Here is a 20,919-nt window from a genome sequence, read left to right on the forward strand (position 1 = left end):
AGGAGACGGACGCCTCACCACGGGAAGCGACGACTTGACGTGGTGGAACGATTGGAAGCGAAGATGGGCAGAAAACGACAGAGTAGTCACTCAGCCTTTTACTTTTTTTTCACGTCAATAATCACTTGCCGTTTAAACGACACATTTATTACTCTGAACAAGTTGATGCAGTAAAAGTTGTTTACATTTCTCTATTGTACTTTTATATTGTTTTCGTCTGCATCTTCAATAAAATGCAAGTTTAAAAATTGAAAGTAAAAGATATAAGCCGTTTTTTCTACGTGACTTAGTTGAAGTCGAGCTTTTTGGTCTGTTTTATGATACAAGTGTGTGACAAGACCTACTTATTTTCCTCGTTGAGAGCGCCTGCATCATTAGGTTTCTGTTACAAAGAGCGTCTGAGGTCAGACTCTGTTCATTCACTGTTTGCTACGCAATTGGGAGTGATTCTTCTGCTGCATATACGATCTTTGTTTCCCCAATGGAAATGGAGAGCGCGACTCCTACTGGTCGAACTTCATTAACCTCATGGCAGTGTCAGTGTAGAAAAGAATGATTCAAAATGTGTCCATTTAATGTTTCACATACTACAGTTGCTTTTAAAACAGAAACTGAAAAATCACAATATAATCAAATCAAAAGCTGGGCAAACATGATTCAACATTTTGTAAGTGTAAATATTAAACTAAAACATTTTTGGAACAATATAAAAATAAAAAGCTTCTTCAAAAAAAACAACTGTATCACAATGCAGGAAAGTTATGCTTACCCACGTCAGACTTTCTAGCAGAAACTAAAATAATGATTTAATTTTTGTTTATGGAGTAGTGTGTAGGATCCGTCTTGGCATGGCTCTGGCTGCACAGCAGTCAGTTGAAGTAGTCGTGAGTCTTGCCATCACTGGATAACCCTGGACAGTTCTATGAACAGAGGTAAGAGGGAAGAATAGTCCTAACGTGACCCTGGCTTCTGGAGGTCACATTAAAAAATCCCCCAGCACAGCAGCCCACTAAGGTTGGGTGTGTACGTTTTCTTCCATCCAGCATTCGATCAGAAATCTTTTTCAGTCAGGTCAGCCGATTACATCAGTATGAGCCCAGCTGTTTAATACTTTTCTTTGTTATTTTATTTATTTTCGTACTTCCGAGGGGCCATGGGAGCTAACGCAGATGCAGATCACCTGATAAAGATAACGATTATACGCACGTTCATCTGTTAACCATATTATCAAGGACCTGTTACATGGTTATTAGCGTTTTAAAAGTTTTAGAAAAAAAATATACTCCTTTTTTTTTAAATGTCTCGCTTATACCCAGATATGATTAGACATCTTATGTCTGTGTTACCATGTTTTCTCAAACACTTGGAGTTGACGAGGAGAAGTAGCCTGAAGCTTATCCAAGTGGTTTCAAGGCGAGTCAACTGGTCTGTGTAGAGTTCTACGACGCTTCACCTCTCATCCGAGAAGTTTCTCAAGTACCAAGTTAGCTGGTGAGAGGATCCAGTATATATATATATACTGTATCCTGCTACAGGCTGGCACAGAGAATTAAAGGTATGAGTTGGAATCAATGGTGAGTTATTGACTCTCACTATCCAGTGATATGAGCCATTTATATGATCCCAGTTGTGGATTTTTGGAGACTTAACTAGGGAAAGAGCTCAGCACCACATTGAAAGTGGCTGAGAGGTTATGAGACTCCAACCTCTGTTGAGAGAAGGATTCTCCTTCTTTAACATGGAACTGAAGAAACTTCCTGGCTGAAAGGTGAAACGTCTTCCTAGAACTCTTCTCAGCCCAGTTTCACTTTGGAAACACTTGGATAACCATGATCTTGATGAAACGAAACCTGACAAATCTGAAGCTTGACCTTCTGATAACAGTTTAACAACGTGCCCAAACAGAACAAACACAAACACAACTTTTGTTGTTAAAGTCAACAAGATTGATGATGCGTGGTGACAAACCTTGAAGTTTGACCAATCACAGCAGAATGGTTGGGGCTATGATAAATTTCATCCCCAGAAAAATAGAGGTTTTTCAGTGGGTGGGGCTTAAGATCATTTTCTAATGTAAATATTTCAATGAAAACAGAGGTTTTTTTTTACAAACAGACACATACTGATGATACAATAGAGGTCCAATCAATTTAAGAGACACTCAAATCAACATATTAGTTGCCCTTTAAAGATTGAAAGACATTCCATTATGGTCATAATGTTCTCTAAACCCAGCTTTCTGAGACCTCTAAATTACGATCTGGAATCAGATGACCCATGATCTCTCTGGTAAACATTCTCTGGAATGTTTTTGCATAAAAAGGTCAGAAATAAACAAGGAAAGAAAGTGTGACGGAACTCAGACTGACTTCCACATGTTGCCATTGTTACAGTTTGATGAAGAGGACGCCAGTCACCAATGCAAAGCCCAACACCAGCATGGCCACCTTTGGGAGGCGGTTCTGACCCGACTTAAGCTCGTGTGGCAGGATCTCCATGAAGGTGATGTAGATGAAGGTCCCGGCTGCCAGACCCTCGAGCGAGCTGCGGACCAGTTTGTGTTGCGGAGAGGACTTGGTCTCCGTGAGGGCGACGCCCAGACCGATCCCAAGCGGGCTCATGGCGGCAAACAGCAGCAGGCAGCCGGCGACCACAGAGCGGCGCAGGTGACCTTGGATCAGCTTGAAGGACATACTGAAGGCGATGATGCTCTTGTGGATTATCAGAGCCAGGCAGATCTCAAGCACCTCTTTGGGCTCCTCCAGCAGACCCACAGCCAAACCCTCGAACACAGAGTGCAGCGACAGCGAGAAGACCAGGATGAAGGCCCGTAGTGCTGACTGTGAGCGGAAGTCCACGTGGAAGTGCCCGTCATCGGAGTCGTCGGACCCACGTCGATGATGATGATGATGAGAAGGTGGGAGGTCACTCTGGTCTCCCACCTGGACACTAGAGTCCTCTAGCAGAGCTCGACGTTCCTCCAGTGGGGGAAAGGACTGGTCCTTGAAGGCCAGAACGATCTGCTCCAGCATCAGCACCAGGAAGAAGCCCATGGCCACGATGAACTCGGGCAGCGGGAACTGGAGCTGGAGAGGACAAGAAGAGGAGGGTTGGCTTGTCCCAGTTCAACATGTGACCACGGTCGGTGGACTCACCTTGACCCCAACACTGTCGAACGCGTCGGCGATGCCCTCCAGGTAATCAGGCAGCAGATCCAGCAGACAGGTGGCGAAGAAAACTCCTCCTGCAAAGCAGCTGACCATCCCGAGCATCCTGTGGCGCGTCTCTGAACCCAATGTAAAGTAAGATGGTTGCCTGCAACAGTCCATGTGACAGAAATGCTCACCTGGACCAAGGCTGCAGCGTCCCACCCCCCGCACGATAAAGAGAGGGGCGAAGCCAAAGAGCAGGGTGACGGTCAGCAGGACCGCCAGAGCGCCCAGTTTCAGCTCCAGTGCGGGAACATCGACAGGATTTACCTGAAGCCGCGACGCTTCCCTCGCCGTGGACACGAGGGCGGGCGAGGAAATTCCACCTCCTACTGCCATGTTAGCTCACTGCGAGGTGAGGGATCACAGAAGACAACTGAGTTGCTATGAAAACGTTGTGTTACGTTGTTTACAATACTAAGCATACGCTGACAAGACCTCTGAATTTGGGAGAATATAATATATTTCACATTATATTTTATATTTCACAAATAGTTAAAGCAAAAAAAAACACTAAATACTAAAACGAAGAAACACAACAAACGTGTTCAAAAATGTTCTTAAAAAGTATAACAATGTTGGGTAGGTTAGGTTAGGTAGAACTTTATTGATTAAATTGTTTCAATTGTCATTGGAAACAAAATAATACACCAAACACTTGAATGACTGATACATTAATAACAAGATAAAATAAAATGTAAAAACAAGCAAGAAACAAAAAATAAATAAATAAAACGGCACATACAAACGTTAGTAAAACTACTGCGGCATCCAGATGGTTTGGTTTGTGTGGTTTATAAATCCAGACTCATGTCACTCGCTTCACTTACACGACTCAAATGACTCTCAACTGATAACCATTAGGTTCCAATGGACATTCTGAAGCTCCGCCCCTTTTCCAGATTGAAAGACTTTGTTCCCAAACATCTGTCTGACACATCAGACTAGTTTTTGTTTTCACACTTTCACCTCTTAACGTCAAACATGCACTTGGCGTTAATAAACAGATTTGTTCAAGTAGCTTTTCAACTCCATTCCATCTCTGAGATTTATTTTCACGTGAAAAGCAACAAGTCGGAGACAAACAAGTTGAGAGGACGCGACCTCACCGTGCGTGCGTGTGTGCGTGTGTGTGTCGACGTTAGCTGTACCTGTGGCGGTTCTTCAGGAGAAAAAGAGTGTTGAAAAGATAAACTGGAATTCTCTCCTCGACATGTTCGGGAAGTGGTGACTCAGTTTCCCATCAGCTGATCCCTCCTCGATCCCGCTGTCTTTAGCGTTGATAATAGTCAAGCGAAAGAATACCAGCGTGCTTCCGGAGTTCAAAATAATTATATTTCCGGTCATGCTTTTACCAGTATGTCAAAGTATGTCAAGGCTTCTGGTTTTCCAACTTCTGCCTATTCCGCTTTTTGACAAACCACGACAATTTTAACAATGCACCTATAAGACAATATTTCTCTCTTTGCGCTTGATGGAGTTTACTGACTCCTTTAAGAAACATCTTGCGACGTTTCTATTTGTTCAGGCTTTTCCTTGATTTTCTGGAACTCCTGTTGTGTTATCAGTTTTATCTTGATCTTTAAAATATATACATTATTGAATATCGTTTTGGTGGTTTAAGCACTTTGTGACCCTGGTCTGGAAAAGCGCTATACAAATAAAAACGACTTACTTACTAACTTCAAGCATAAACCAGCATGGGCACACACATTCTTTAAAATGTATTTAATGTCTGATCTCATTATCACATTTAAAATGAGGATCTTTCATTATTAAAAACATGAATGCCATGAAATAGAACACAGTGATTTTTTTATCACGTTATATTTGTTATCCTTCCGTCCATCACATGACACTTTCTGTTGCCTCTGTTAATAATGTCTTGTTATCATCAACTTTTATGGGCATTGCCCTTTAACTGTTGAGTTCAACATAGAGATTTATTAGGCCACATTTTGTGTGACCTCAGCATGTAACAGAACACGACTCAGATGTTCTTCTTTTCTGGTTAATATTCACACAAAAGTGCAGAGCAGAAGCTCAACATGTTCTTGTTGACGACCGCCATGTGAGAAAGCTTGTGACCACCTGGTTTACCTTTGAGGGCAATTAAAATCCCTCAATGTATATGTATATTATGACTGTTTTGAGGGACAATCATGCCAAATGAAAGGGACAAAAAAACAACTTTCATATGATGACTAATCCAACTAAATATGACAAGAGGATATCATAAAGTTGTAATTCGATTGCATATATTAGTTATTCTATTTAAAAAGGCTCAGTAAAGTTTTAAAGAACTATGAACCAAACATTCTATTAATATGTATATTAATTTAATTTAGATAAAATTCGTTTATGTAAAAATTGTTTTACATAAGCAACCAGATAATCATGTTGTTACAATGTCTGGCAGAAAAAATTACAGCAATAAAATAAAAGGCATGAGATAGCCATCAATATACATCACAGTCAGAACAGATAGTTACATTTGAAAAATGTTTATATTTTAGTGTGTATGTAAGGAAATAAGATGATGTATCTAGAGTTGTGTATACTGTATATAGGCGCCGCCGAATGGCTACCTTGGTTCTGTTTTTCTATTGCTTAGAACCAAATATTGCTAGTGGTTTTCAGAGGTCATGGTAACCACGGTGCCTTCTTAGACCTCAGTGTCAATTTCTTTATGAGGTCACTGTGGAAGATTAGTAACATCAAAGCCATGACTTTAGTTTTGGTCATTACAAGAAGTTTATATAAAGCTGGGGACACACTCTGGAGTCTGTCCGACACACAACAGAGCTCCAGCTTTGATTCGCTCTACCGTCAGGTTTACTAACATGCCCTTCTTCCATTTGGGCTTCATTGTTGGTAAACTTCTGACCAGACACTCTGAGCAGGAGACCTCGGGCGCCATCCTACCCTGCACGCCTCGTCCTGTGCCGGACGTCTCTGACACTAATGATTCAGGAGAGACAGTCATCTGGATTGGACCGAACCCCTCGGAAGAGCCAGTGGAACAAGTTGGGCACTGGTCTGTGTTCAGTAAAAAGGCATTAACTGGAGACATCCAAATACCTCGGCTTCTGTCCTGCCAGTCAATCTGGAGCAACCTCGATACTGTCGTCATCATCGCTGCCTTCAAATACTGCCCCAAAATGAAAGTTTCTGTGCTCCACCAGCAAGACGGAATCTTATCATTGCCCCTGATTTGCCCAACGGTTCCTGCTGGGGGCAAAGCCTTCCTGGATAGGGTGCAGGATCAGTGTTTTAACACTGTAAGTGTTACACCAGGTACACCCAGTTCCTGGTCTAGAGTTCATGCATCAATAGACTATATCTTGTATCTTATCAGAACCGTCTTAGAGAAGTGCTATAGTAAAGTGAGGACAAGATGTGCACACTTAAAGGCCCGAGCATTGCACGGCTACTACAGCTGTCTGCGGTCCCTGCTGGTCTTTCTCTTGTATCAGTTCCCTTGTAAGGACCTGGCACTCAACTTAAAGAGTCTAGAGTATATACAAGAGAATACAACACAGAGGGACAACCGACTGTCAACGTAGTCGCATGAAGGTTTCAGGGTATGGTGGATCAGAAATTAAAGGAGCTGGAGCCATACCTGGTTATAGTGATGATGTAAACTGATGGATTACACACTTCTCACACATTCTGGCTGCATGAAATTCTGTTTGTGTCTTCTGTGTCAGTGGCCATCTTCACTGGTATTGGGAGAGATGCGTTACAACACATTCATACCACTATAAGCGCTAACAAAGGGATGGAACAGTTTCATAAAGAAATCCAAAAATACTTGATTCTTGTCTGCTTGATCCCCGTCTCTGACTGAAACTTCAGTAGATGGGTAGAACAGCTTTTATGGTATGCCAAAGTGTTGGTCGTATATGAAGAGTTGATGCCCTGCTTGACACTGTCTTGCAGAGTAGGACTGCAAAAAACACAGGAAAAAAGATACAATAACCTCTTATGAGACTCAGCTCAGACCTCAACCCAGGTTGTCTCCTGGGACCGAAAAGACATTCTGCCAGGCTGAGGGAAGGTTGTTACAAATAGGAACTGCTGCTAATTCTTCTTGGTCCACTTTTTCTTCTGTGGTGTTATTCACTAGGTGTTGCGGAAAGTACAAAGGACCAGCTAAACATAGATAGGTCTACATCTATAAGACCAACCCTACAATAGACCAGAACTCAGGTTCAGGGAACATACTAAAGTACCAGAAGTGTCAATGTTTTTTGTCATGGTGGGTGTCTCCTAAATGTAACTTTTGAGAGCCAATACAATGTCTAAGAATGGAAGATTCAAAACAGATTTGATGATCAACTCCAGACATTATTCTAAACACTCACAGCTAGCGTACTTCACCTATCAGTTCCGAAAACACACAAATGTATTGACGTTTTACTAATCTATAGGCATCTTTGTGGTGAGAGATTTTAACAACTTTGAGCTCCTGTCAGATTGTGAGAGCAAATGTTCATGTTTTTCCTTCTCTTTTGCTCGTCACATTTTGTTTAATGTGACATTTTAAACTGAATAAATTATTTAAAACATGTATTTCAAAGTAAATTTGATCATTTCATCTTGCTGCATGGATCATTCTTTGCGTACATGGTGAAGTTTATGTGTGCACAATTCATTTGGGTTTCTATTAATCTTATATGCACTTTGATTCTTTTTGAAATTAGGTCACTATCATAAATCTTAGCTTGTAACTGTCAAAACATACCTTTGTCCGATTGACCTAATAAAATAATCTAGGCGTGACATCAGGGAGCACGTTGCTAGACTCATTGTGGACTCTTGCACCGCAAGATGTTTCCCATGATATGACTGCGAGGAGGCATCGTGCAGACCACAAAAACCTATTCTATAAGAACTGGAGGGTCTGGGAGTCCACATGCAGCCTAGACTCTGACACAGGAGTATGGAAAGCATTTCATTTATTTCACATCAAGATTTTACACTTCTGAACTTTCTACTGTTTGTCTCAACAGTCAATAAGAAAAATAAACTCATCCGCTTTAGTCAGATGCCAGGGAGTGGGTGGTTGAGTTTCTTTGACATGATCTAGGGGTGAGTTGTGTGTCCGTTCCAGGGTGATTGTTAAAAGCAGAAGCTTCCTCTTGACACCACCTGCTATTTCTTCAGGTTCTGAACGGAGTTCCATGTTTGGGAAAACCACGACGTGGAGCGGTTAAAAATGTCTGAGAATCTGTCGAAAATGGCTGTTCTAGGAATGGGAAGCATGGAGAGTATCTCTTGACAGGTGGACACTCCTCCCTGCCCCATGTGGATGATGTAGGTTCTGGCCCCTGGGAAGAGGATCAGGATCCCTGCTGAGGCCGCCAGGATAATAACAGCTCCTACTTTGAACCAGGGGTATTTTGGCCCTTGTCCAGGTGTCACAGGTATCGGGACCATGGTAGGATCGGACTGTTCATTCCATGTCCAGCGGCGTCTGAGATTTTCATAAGGACCAAACGCATAGTAAGCTTGATCGGGATAGTGGCCGTCATGCTGCTCCGTCTCCTCCTGACGGTTCAGGCCCAGCCATCTCGAGATGTACGACGCCATCTGGGCTGCTAGTTTGAATATGAGTTAAAGAAGTGCTCTGTGTCGTTGTGGACTCCATGGAGGTCATTATATAAACATCCAAACGTCTTTGAAGTCCATGCCTTTCATGGCTGTTGGTGTCTGGTGTGCGTCGTCACAAAGGTGGAGGCCCTCTTGAATATGAGGTGCAGATATGAAGAAAATGCGTGAAAGTAGAAAACACTTTAAAATATTTTCTTGTTTACAGACACAAAAATAGAGCACCGGATATAATAAATGTAAACCAATGATTTTATTTAGATACCACATTGCTCATAAAATAGTCATATTTGTGTGTGAGTGAACGGTTGTTTGGTTGAATGTGTCCTGATGGACCTGCATCTCACTTCAAAGAGCAGGTATTCCAGTTGAAGCAACATGTCGGTGGTGAATAAATAAAAACATACACCGATCATGTTAACTCATTTAACGTTGTCGCAGAAACAAAACACTTCATTTTGATCCAACTGAGCCCCAGAGGCTGAACAGCTTAGTCAATTGTTTGCTAGAAATCAAACAATGGCTGAGTGAAAACACTCTGCTGCTAAATGTGGACAAAACTGAAATGCTGGTTAATGCTCCTGATCAGAATCAGAATCAGAATCAGAATCAGAAATCCTTTATTTGTCCAGCAAGGGGAAATTCAGTTTAAACAACAGCAAGCGCAATACCTCAAATGAAAAAATAACAAACACCCAGAAATAGAATAATAAAATGAAAAGAAAGATCTAAATAGAATATAATAAAAATCTGCCCTATATTATATATAATCTAGAAATAAGAAAATGATAAGTAAAATAACAAGAAGAAAAGGTGCTGTTAAATATTTATCTTGCTGAGTTCTTATTGTGGAGTCTAATGGCAGCAGGGAGGAAGGACCTGCGGTACCTCTCCCTCACACACCTGGGATGAAGCATCTGATGATAAGGTTCCAGGGTTGAGTCAGTACTTGGGTGACTTAAGTCAGTCTGTCAAACTGAGCATGAGAAACCTGGGTGTTATATTTGATAAAGACATGGCTCTTGTTCAACACTGCAGAAAACTGACCAGAAACAGTTTCCTTCAACTGAGAAAAATCTCTAAACTTAGGAAAATGTTGTCGGAACATGATCTGGAGCTTGTAATCCATGTGTTTGTGTCTTCTCGCCTGGACTATTGCAACAGTTTATTTTCATGTCTTAACAAGAAGGAGCTGCTCGCCTGCAGTTGATTCAGAACTCTGCAGCGAGAATTCTGACCCGCTCAAGTAGAAGAACTCACATTTCTCCGATCCTTAAAACTCTTCACTGGCTTCCAGTTTCTTTCAGGATCAACTTTAAAATTCTGGTTCTTACTTTCAGATCTATTCATGGTCAGACTCCTCCTTACATCACTGATCTGATCCAGCCTTACACCCCAGCTTGGGCTCTGAGGTCTGTGGATCAGAATCTACTGATGGTTCCTCGCCCACGGTTCAGGACCAGAGGAGAGAAATCCTTCCAGGCTGTTGCTCCTAAACTTTGGAACGATCTTCCTCTCTCTTTGTGCTTGATGGAGTCAACTGACTCCTTTAAGAAACATCTTAAGACGTTTTTATTTGTTCAGGCTTTTCCTTGATTTTCTGGAACTTCTGTTGTGTTATCAGTTTTATCTTGATCTGTAAAGTATATACTTTATTGAATATTGTTTTGATTGTTTAAGCGCTTTGTGACCCTAGTCTGGAAAAGCGCTATACAAATAAAAATGACTTACTTATTTACTTACATACTGTGTCTCATTCTACCTTCCTCCAGCAGGGGGCGGCGTCAGCGCTCTGCGCTCTGGCACGCTGAAGAAAAAGCGGATGAAGAAGAACCGTGGCAGGTCTGGTCCTCCAGCTCAACTTGTTTTGGTCCAGAAAGTTTCCGAAGGTTCCGTTCTGAGTTACTATTGGTGGTTTATGATGCAGAACCGGACCCCGAGAACCTGAACCCTCCTTGAAGAGCGACTGTGTGAGTTGGCGTTTGTCCTTTAAGGGTCTGGTTCAGTTCCTGACAGCAACATAGAGCGATATAAATTCAACGTGTGACTATTTACGAGTGTCTTACAAAAGTGAATCGATAAGATGAGCAACAGTTAAAGTAACTGAATGATTTAAAAATAATAATAATTCAACTGTTCGATGTTAGCTAACGTGTTATGAGTGGGATTTAACTTCACAATCCACTTTCTCTTATTAATGACTATATCAAGATACTAAATAATGCTAACAAGAGTGAGAAACTAGTTAACCAGACTATCAGGTTTCAGTGTGAGTGTGTGTATGTATATGTATGTGTGTGCGCGTGCGCGCGTGTGTGTGTGATAGGTGTGCTCCAGGATATCCTCCTTTGTTCACTAATGTCTTGTGTATCTTGGCATCAGTTTCACTTCAGTTCAGTTTATCCCCCCCTTTTTTAAAAAAAACACAATGACACAGTTTGTGTAATGACTTCCAATAAATAATTGAAAATGTTTAAATTAGATTTTATTTTTGCATCAGCATTTAAAAAATGTAACCACAATAAATGTGTTTTTTACATGTGCTTGTTTTAAGGACGTTCAGGGTGTGTTTGGGTCATGGATGCAGAGAGCTGTGAGTTATTTCTTGGTCACGATGGCGGTCTTGGGCCAACGAGCAGTTGGCAGCTGGAGGCGCCGTTCACCTCTGAGCAGGTCCTGGCCAGTTCAGAGCACCTGCTGCAGGAGTGGAGCAAAGACCCTGACTGTGTGAGTCTCCTCTCCCCATTTCTTACTACTATGAACGGGTCTGACCCCCATCTTGCTCTTTTCTAACAGCATACATTGAGTGACAGCGAATCCCGCGACGTTCTTCACGCTGTCGACCCGAACGAGGTTTTCCCAAGCGGCCCCCTAGCTGAACGTTCTTCGGAGAGTGACAGCGGGATGTCAGAGGATCAGGCTGTCGAGGCGGCTTCGACGTGCCAGCCCGCCACAGCGTCTGTCTACCAGGTGGTCTACGACATCAGCGGCCTGGGACGACTGAAGGCAGAGCAGCAGAATGTGGACATCATCTCGATACAGCTGGGTGAGTAAGACCTTGCTGAGCTCGGATGACCCATTAACCAAAGTTATGGGTCAATCCTGCTTTGAAACATTTGTCACCAGGAACCATGAAGAGGAAGACTAGGGAAACGTAGATTATTTTCAGAAGTGCATCTCTAAAGGTCTCTTCTCTGGGGCAGATGATTGGAACTCTCAGATGCTCCTCACAGACTCTTGTGTGGTGAACGAACTCGCGCTTTTTCCGGGGGCTCGCAACATCCCGTCCCAGTTGTCTGGTGATCCTTCCATTTGTGATCTGGTGAGTGATTGACCAGAGTGTGGAACATTCAGGTCTGAAGTCTGGTGATGTTACAGGCGCTCTCAGAGTTGCAGTTGACGGAGGAAGAGCAGAAGCTTTTGAACCAAGAGGGAGTGTCTTTGCCAAACAACCTGCCACTTACTAAGGTGAGACCGCCAACATTTTTAAATTGGATTTAGTGCAGGTGAGAAACGAGGGTATAGTTCGCTAGTCTAGAGACAGTAAGGGTGCAGCAAAGGCAGTTCTAGTCAAAGGTCCTGTGACGTCTCTCACAACTCGATGCACACTTGCAGGCAGAAGAACGGATCCTGAAACGAGTTCGAAGGAAGATCCGCAACAAGCAGTCGGCTCAGGACAGTCGGAGGAGGAGAAAGGAGTACGTTGATGGTCTGGAGGGCAGGTACTATGGCGAAAAAGAACCAACAGATGTTCAACAGGCTTGTTGACGAGTGTGTGTCAACAGGGCAGCTGCGTGTTCGGCTCAGAACAAGGAGCTCCAGCGGACAGTGGAAACGCTTGAGAAACACAACATGTAGGAAACTTCAACGACTTCTCCCACTATATTTTCTAAGGGAAATGAAATCTGGTGTGTCCTAAACATCTTGGCTCGAATCATCATGTCTGCAACACTTCACTCTTCTTTATTCTTCACTAAAATGAGAACCTACGAAACAGAGATGGAGTTGAATCATCTGACGTCACCTCTCGGTTGTGTTCAGGTCTCTTCTGTCTCAACTGCGACAGCTTCAGTCTCTGATCAAGCAGACGGTCAGTAAAGGAGCCCAGACAAGCACCTGCCTTCTGGTACGTACCTCAATATTTCACTGTGGTTAAGCCTAGTGTCCCTTTTCCCCAGGAAGTGAAGAATGAAACCATAAAAAAGAAGTTCATTTTGACATTTTGTTCCTGTATTGGTGGAAACTGTAGACCACAACATGATGATGATTGTTTAATCTAACAGTTTTTTTTTTAACCATCTGCTTCTTTCTTCGCTGGCCAGATCATCCTGGTGTCTCTTGGGTTGATCATCCTGCCGAGCTTTAGTCCCTTCATTCGAGACCTGACTTTGGACGATGATTACAGACCCATCGGAGGTTCGACTTCCCCTCACGCATTAGCACGCATGCACACATTCACACACACACACTTATAGCAGTCTGAAAACATGCTGGGCTAACATCTGCACTTCCATCAGTTAGACAGTTTAACTCAACAGCCAGTAGAACCAAATAACTTCCAGGATGATCCTGATGAGAAACCATTCTGTTGTCTCCAGTTATCTCCAGGAATATCCTGACGAAACCGAATTCGACCAATGAACTTTCCGACCCCCTGGTGGTTCAGTCGAGTTCGTCACAACCCCTTGATTCAAAGCAGTCGGTACCTGCAGACAATGCTTCGGGCCTTAAGGAAACCACAGAAGATTCTGCAGTGTCTCCAGAAAGTAGCAACCAATTGGTCAACAGCTCCTCGGCCATCGCGGGGGACCCCAAGCCACTGATGGTCGGTCTGTCGGCAACTGTTGGGGGTCACGACCCTGCAAAACCCCCGCACGCTGATGAGATGTGACCCCGGACAAGTCGCATGTCACCCTGTGGGTGGCGAACTCTGAGTGATACAGGAACAGTGACCGAGATGTTTTGATTGGATTGTCAGAAAGTGGGCGGGATCTTACTTTCACAGCCACGGAATAAAATAAGAAAGACAAATATTGAACCAATATTTTTGTCCGAGGTAAGATCTGGTCAGCACTTAAAAAAAAACCATTGTACTTTGTTTTGTGAGTGCTGTTTTTTATTTTTAAAAACTCAAATCACTCAATTTTGCACTTGATAAGAAGGGATATTCAGTAGTTAAGATAGTGAGAACTGTTGGATGAGGATAAGCCTAAAAAGACATAATGTCACAGATGCTACTGTGGTTTAAATAATGGTTGTGGGAGAAGAAAATGAATCTACAAGCTTCTTTATTTTACTCTTGTATTTAATTTTTCCTGTGAATTTTTAATTCGAAACTGATTGGACGTGCGCCAAATAAAAGTCTATTTACAGAGTGTCAAGTTTCTTTAACTATAATCAAATAAAAAATATTAACTTCAAGACCTAACATGTATCGACCGCTGGGTGGCGCTGCTGCCCGGAAAGTTTGACATCCGTGTTCTGGAACCTAATCTTGTTCGTGTGAGCATTTTCACTTGTGAAATATCTTTTTCACTGTCATCGTGGCGAACGTGTTTATTTAAGGTTAATCAAATTATAAGAAAAATGTATTATGAGAATAGAATCTAAATGATAGACATGTTACGAACAGCAGAAAATAAGACACCATTTGGAAGTAAAGCTATATCGTCAGAATATTGAATGGTAAGGATTGTATTTGTAATTTAAATAATTAGAATATATATATATATATATATATATATATTACTAGTAGTTGATTTCAATTGCTCGCATATCTTAAAATTGAATAAAAAATTGTATATTCTAATTCCACTAATTAAAATAAACGTTATCTAAATTCAATATATTTTTATTCGGTAGCCTTTTAAATGTAATATGATTCAATTCGAAGCCCAATGCAAATGTTGGTATAAAGTGCCACCACACAATACCAAAGAGTATCTTCCTCTCTCTCTGCGCTTACTGACTCTTTTAAGAAACATCTTAAGACGTTTTTATTTGTTCAGGCTTTTCCTTGATTTTCTGGAAGTCCTGTTGTGTTATCAGTTTTATCTTGATCTTTAAAATATATACTTTATTGAATATTGTTTTGATTGTTTAAGCGCTTTGTGACCCTGGTCTGGAAAAGCGCTATACAAATAAAAATGACTTACTTACTTACTTACTACTTAAAATGTTCAGCCGTCATGATCATGTGACAACGAAGAGGCACTTGCGGATCGATCCAGTGCTGTGTCTCAAATCGCATACTTCTCTTAGTATACTAGAAGTTAGTATGCATCAAGATAGTGTACATACTAACTAGTACGCAAATTCTCCACAGATAGTATGTCTCAAATCAAACAGTGCTGCTACACACTAACAGGAAATGACACGACAGCTTCTTCTTCTACTTCTATTTAAAGATGGTTTCAATCAGCTGTTTGAACGCTATCGCCGATACCTGCTGGCAGCACGTTTTGCCAGTTTGAAAAAAGAAATAAAGAAAAAATATGAGAATCCAAATATTCGCGAGATATTTAAGCTGGTATCAGCACCGAAGACGTGTGACATCCTTCTACTGCTGCTGAAAATGCACCTGTAAGTATATGAATATATATGCATTTATATATGACGTAACTTCCGTTTAAAACGTCATTAAGATGGCGGCTATTTAGGGTAGATAGTGTCCATCGAACCATACTCAGTTTTGTGGGTGTGTTAGTACGCCAGTTTAGTGTGCATGGCGCACTCAATTTCGCATACTAAGAATTGAGACGCACTTACGCACTTAAAAATACTAACTTTGAGTACGCAAGTATGCGATTTGACACACAGCACAGGTATGTCCAGAAAATGCGTCAACTTTTTATTTCAATGTATGGTGTCTCAAAAGCTTACATTAAATCTCAAGTTCAACCTACGCTTCTGATATTAAAGTATTTCAGCAGTTATATTATTGTTTGCCACAACAGCAGGCCAGAGCCCTTACAGCTGATAAAAGCATTCCTGACCTGGGGCTGTGGGCCTCGGGGCCAGGGACAGCATCCAAGGCTCACATTAAGCTTCACATGTACACATTTTCTCAGGACTTGACACCTCGAAAACTCCCCGCAGCACACTAACGGGCCGGTGGAAGTTCATGACAGAACGCCTGTAGAGATGAAAGCGTGAACACTTTCACATCCCATTGGTGATCACATTCAAACATGATTTTTCTGCTGAGGTGAAAAAGGGGGAAGTGCAGCCGCTATACCCCGCTCTATATGGGCCAGGGGGCTGCACCCAGCTGGTTGGCGACTTAATTGAGCTTCCTCAGAGACAGGGCAGGGTCTTGAAGATTGACCAACAGCGAGGCTCGGATAGAGGGCATAGCACCATGAAGTAGAACCAAATTCCAAACAACATGTCTGATCTGAGACCGTAGGTTTAGAGCCGTTGATCTGAGTCAGTGGAACATTACTGATCAACTCATGGGTTACTGTGTGGCCATGTTGACTAGGACATTAGGTGTCGCTGCTGCGATGTTGCGATGTTAGGGCGAGGTCAAAAGTGGTGAGGTGTTCCGGGTGATTGACAGCTGGAGGGTGAATGGTCGTCATGGAAACAGTTTTCCAGTCAACAGTTCAAGAAAACAAGTGTTCATGTGTTTCCTTCCATGGACACTCAGGAAGGAAATTCATAATTGATGTGACGCTTCCTCTCTACAATCCACACACACAAACATGCACGATACACACAAACACACACTTAATGTCTGGAGTCAAATCACTATAACAACTCTTAAATATTTAAACCGGTGAGGGAAAAAAAACACAACAATCATGTTGGAACAATAGATGAACAAGTGTATCCTGAAGCATTGGTGTGAAACTAACAATTTCTCTACGTTGTTCTTTACTTTACTGGCGATTTGACTATATTTTCAGTTCCAGTCCGACAGCCGTGTGTATTTGGTCACCCACACATGCACACAAACACACAACGAAAAGACACCTGTTAGCATAACAACATCAGAGAGCAGCAGGAGCTACTATAAAGAGCCCTCACATGAGAGTAGGTGGAGGCTACCTGCAGGTACGTGTGAGAGGCGGATCTGATAAAACTCTCAACACCATCATCACTGGAAACGGTTATAAGGAGGCTCTTGAGAGCAGGCTAGTGGAACCAGTTGAGGATGTTCCCTATGAATAGATTAACATTCTCTGCTTCACGTTTAGATGCATTTCAACACACAGGGGCAGACGTCACACACAAGGAAAAGAAGCCTGGCGTGTCACAAGAATAACACAACAGGAAGTTGAAGACTGTGAGTTGTCGTCCACAGGTGTTCTCTTTGACTAACTAGCATTGGCAGACAGTAAGACCGCAATAAAAAATAGTGTAATATATGTATCTTTGTAATCTAGGAAAAATAATAATAAGGAGAACTTCTCTGTGCTTCATTCATTTTGTTTGTTATTTACCTCAATAGCATCATTACATAAATCAAAACAATGTAATCTTTATTAGCAGCACCGTTTTTGATACACTTACTATTAAATAACACAACAAAACATTCCTTAAAGGAATTACTTCTGTAACGTATTTGCTAAAATATTTATTGAGAAAAGAAACGCATGCTGTAACGGCGAACAGGTTTTTGAGTGTTCAGAAATCAAACATTTGTAAACACAATACACACAGTTACAATTTACGTATCACATTAATGGACAGTAGAGACCATTTAACTTTTACTCACACATACACTTGAATATACGTATATGTTTTCCTGAGTAATGAATAAATCAGGTCTTTAGTTTATCTAACAAAATCTCTCAGCCATTGTCTGGAACTCCTGTTGTGTTAACAGTTTTATCTTGATCTTTAAAATATATACTTTATTGAATATTGTTTTGATTGTTTAAGCGCTTTGTGACCCTGGTCTGGAAAAGCGCTATACAAATAAAAATTACTTACTTACTTACTTACTTACTAAAGTAACATTTGTCAGTACTTCCTCCACCTCTGATGTCAGAATACATGTCAAAGGTCAACTGGAAATCCTAATTTTGAAAAAAATCCACACAACCAAGGTTTTGTGTTTGTTGCCATATATAAAACTATTCAATTCCAGCTTGGATTGAATCTGCAGGAAATCTGCATCACTCCACTTCCTCCTCATTATAGCAGCGAACTCTCCACTTTCCTGTCGCTCTCTCTCCAGTTTCCTCCCCTCCCTCCCCTCCCTCCCTCCCTCCCTCCCTCCCTCTCTCCCCGCCCTCAGACCTCCATCAGTCAGCCTGGCAGCAGCAGCTCAGCCAGCAGCAGCACATCTGCTCGCGAGGATGACACAACTCCAGGCGCGCGACTAGACCGACGTAAAGTTGTCAAGCTCGCGGCTGCTCGCACCTGCGTCAGTGGAGAACTAAAATGACGAATTTAAAAACCACCTTTTCTCTGACTTTTTGAACGTTTTTTTTCCCTTTTAAAACAGCTGTCCTACCTCTGGACTTGATTGACAGCTGCTGCCGGCCACGCGCTTCGCAGGGATGTGCGCGTGAGCTAACGTGAGCTAACATCTAAAAAAACATTACAACATGAAAAAGAAAGAAGAAAAAACCGAGGTGAGTTTGCTTTTCTTTTCTTTTTTTTTCTTTCTGTTAATCTCGAGCACGTTCAGGAAATCTGTTTCAAAAATATTTAATCTTCCAAAACTCACAAACAGCTCGACACGCTGCAGATAAGAATCTTGTTTTTCCACCTTATCTTATGATTGAATGTCTCTATTACATTCTTGTTTGAGCCACAAGGTTCAAAACGAAAACATTATTAGACGTTGTTCTATAATAAGTTATTGTTGTTATTGTTCCAAATCAAAGTGAATGGTTTTTAACACAACACATTCCAGAACACTGAAAATAATGTTCGCTGCCAATTAAAGCCACGTGTTGATAAGATAACCCGTTTTAACATGTGTTTATTGTCATGTTGTCCCTTTGTGAGCATTGTCGAGTATAAGTGAGTTAATAGATTATTGCCTTCCTTAAATACTAACTCAAAAAGTATACACTTTTTCTTCCTGAAATACAAACACAATTCCACTTTCCGGCTCCTATATTTTTTGAAAGGGATTTTCTGCAATCCAAATTAAGGTCTGGGGCCCATGAGAACTTGAAAAAGTCCAAAATCAAATTCAATAATTTAAACTACAACAATAAATTGGATGAAACCTGTTCCAATAGAGATGATTGATTTTATAATTATTAGAACTGTGTTGGCCCAGAAGTACAAAACAATTTTTACAAACTCTGAAACGAAATGATCAAATTCTGAAAAAAAGATACAATTTCCTGAAACAAATTGACAAAAATTTGAATAAACTGAACAAGCTCTTATATTGTTTCTATATTATATATAATTATTTTGTATTTCTGGGCCTAATATGTTCTAATGTGCTTTAAATTCTTGTCAGATTTAATTTTTTTGAGTAATTTGCACATTTAGTCAAATACAAAAAGTGAATAATAGATCCTTTCAGCAGCTGAGAGAAAGGGCAGGGTGACAAATTAATAATTATTACTTCCATGGATGGAAAGCCTCTGTAAATTAATGTTATATCTCTCGACACAAAAGCTAACTCATATATGCAGGCTTGACATTTTAATTTTATATAAAGATGTTTTAACACTCCAATAACCATAACCACAGATTTACCACGCCTGAAGAATGATAAAATGGTGCTATTGTAAATCCAACAGAACAATAATACAGCAGGAACTGAAGTCTGAGAGGGTATATTACATTCATATACTATAAGTCCCCCCTGATGTGCTAGATGAAGAAATATCAGGAACAGTGTAGATTCACGAAGATGACTACAGCTTTGTCAGAGGTATTGTGAGTCTGACTCTTGAGGTCTTAAATGGGTTTGCAGTAACATGTTCTGATTTAACAAGATGTCCTCCTTTATATAAGTAAGTAAGTAAGTAAGTGATATTTGTAGGGTGCTTTACTAGACCAGGGTCACAAAGTGCTTTAACAATCAAAACAATACCCAATAAAATAGATGCTTAAAATAAAATAGAAAAGCCTAATAAATAAAAGAGTCTCAAGATGTTTCTTGAAGGAGTCGATAGGAGTAGATCCATCAAGCGCAAAGAGAGAGGAAGATCGTTTCAAAGCTTAGGAGCAACAGCCTGGAAGGATTTCTCTCCTTTGGTCCTGAACCGTGTGCGTGGAACCATCAGTAGATTCTGATCCACAGACCTCAGAGCCCGAGCTGGGGTGTAAGGCTGGATCAGATCAGTGATGTAAGGAGGAGCCTGACCATGAATAGATCTGAAAGTAAGAACCAGAATTTTAAAGTTGATCCTGAAAGAACCTGTAAACCAATACAGAGTTTTAAGGATCGGGGAAATGTGAGTTCTTCTACTAGAGCTGTTCAGAATTCTCGCTGCAGAGTTTTGCATTAACTGCAGGCGAGCAGCTCCTTCTTGTTAAGACATCAAAACAAACTGTTACATAGTCCAGGCGAGAAGACACAAACGCATGGATTACAAGCTCCAGATCATGTTGTGACAACATTTTCAAGTTTAGAGATTTTTCTCAGTTGAAGAAAACAGTTTCTGGTCAGTTTTCTGCAGTGTTGAACTAGAGACATGTCTTTATCAAATACAGCACCCAGTACCGACTCAACCCTGGAACCTAATCATCGCAATAACAAAATTATCAGTAAATATATGAGTATATATATTCTTTTCATCTGTAATATCTGCCAGTGAACAGGTTTCCTTTACTGCTGAGAAAACACAGTTATTGTTGTCTCCGTTCAACTAAGAGGGGAATGAAAATAAATGCTTGGAAACACTTTTGTGTAATCTAATCTACATAGATAATCCAGTTAACAGTTGGATTTACCAGAGTATAGCCATTAGCTCCATTGAGATTGGACCAGGTTATCTGCTCCTGTGCTAGTTTATGTGGTGAACACAAAAAGGTGGGACAGACACAAAGCTACACCTTTAACTTTTCATACTTATCTCCATATGAACTGACCTTTGGCGCCACAAACCAGTTTATCTTTACAACATTAAAGTGATTTACTGCACAATCTGAACTGAACCCTCTTCACCTG

General features: G+C 41.2%; 3 protein-coding genes across 7 annotated transcripts in view; 2 read left to right on the top strand and 1 right to left on the bottom strand.

Moving 5' to 3' along the window:
- Nucleotides 1–551: 551 nt before the first annotated feature.
- LOC148062141 (zinc transporter ZIP1-like) lies at nt 552–4,491 on the bottom strand. The gene is made up of 4 exons (XM_087812806.1): nt 4,361–4,491; nt 3,347–3,557; nt 3,156–3,286; nt 552–3,086 (listed from the first exon to the last, which is right to left on the bottom strand). Exons 2-4 carry the CDS (start codon nt 3,546–3,548, stop codon nt 2,388–2,390), a joined length of 1,032 nt encoding a protein of 343 aa, XP_087668932.1. The 5' UTR covers nt 3,549–3,557; nt 4,361–4,491; the 3' UTR covers nt 552–2,387.
- A 6,154-nt stretch (nt 4,492–10,645) lies between these two features.
- creb3l4 (cAMP responsive element binding protein 3-like 4) lies at nt 10,646–14,194 on the top strand. 2 transcript variants are annotated; one of them, XM_087812802.1, is made up of 10 exons: nt 10,646–10,792; nt 11,377–11,549; nt 11,619–11,868; nt 12,026–12,144; nt 12,201–12,290; nt 12,438–12,544; nt 12,608–12,676; nt 12,864–12,948; nt 13,145–13,238; nt 13,421–14,194. In XM_087812802.1, exons 2-10 carry the CDS (start codon nt 11,400–11,402, stop codon nt 13,711–13,713), a joined length of 1,257 nt encoding a protein of 418 aa, XP_087668928.1. In that variant the 5' UTR covers nt 10,646–10,792; nt 11,377–11,399; the 3' UTR covers nt 13,714–14,194. The 2 variants fall into 2 exon arrangements, with proteins under 2 accessions (XP_087668928.1, XP_087668929.1); XM_087812803.1 differs by having other exon boundaries at nt 11,386–11,549.
- A 3,887-nt stretch (nt 14,195–18,081) lies between these two features.
- Nucleotides 18,082–20,919, top strand: part of LOC148062143 (atrial natriuretic peptide receptor 1-like) — a 29,612-nt gene continuing 26,774 nt past the window's right edge. For 2 of the 4 annotated variants that reach the window (XM_087812799.1, XM_087812798.1), the window contains exon 1: nt 18,095–18,409. The gene's annotated coding sequence lies outside the window, so the exon portion shown is untranslated. Of the gene's footprint in view, nt 18,414–20,919 lie in introns of all 4 variants that reach the window. The other 2 variants (XM_087812796.1, XM_087812797.1) reach the window with 2 other exon arrangements.

The sequence above is a fragment of the Callionymus lyra genome, chromosome 17 (assembly GCF_982586985.1).
Source record: "Callionymus lyra chromosome 17, fCalLyr1.hap1.1, whole genome shotgun sequence".
Classification (NCBI taxonomy): Eukaryota; Metazoa; Chordata; class Actinopteri; order Syngnathiformes; family Callionymidae; genus Callionymus; species Callionymus lyra.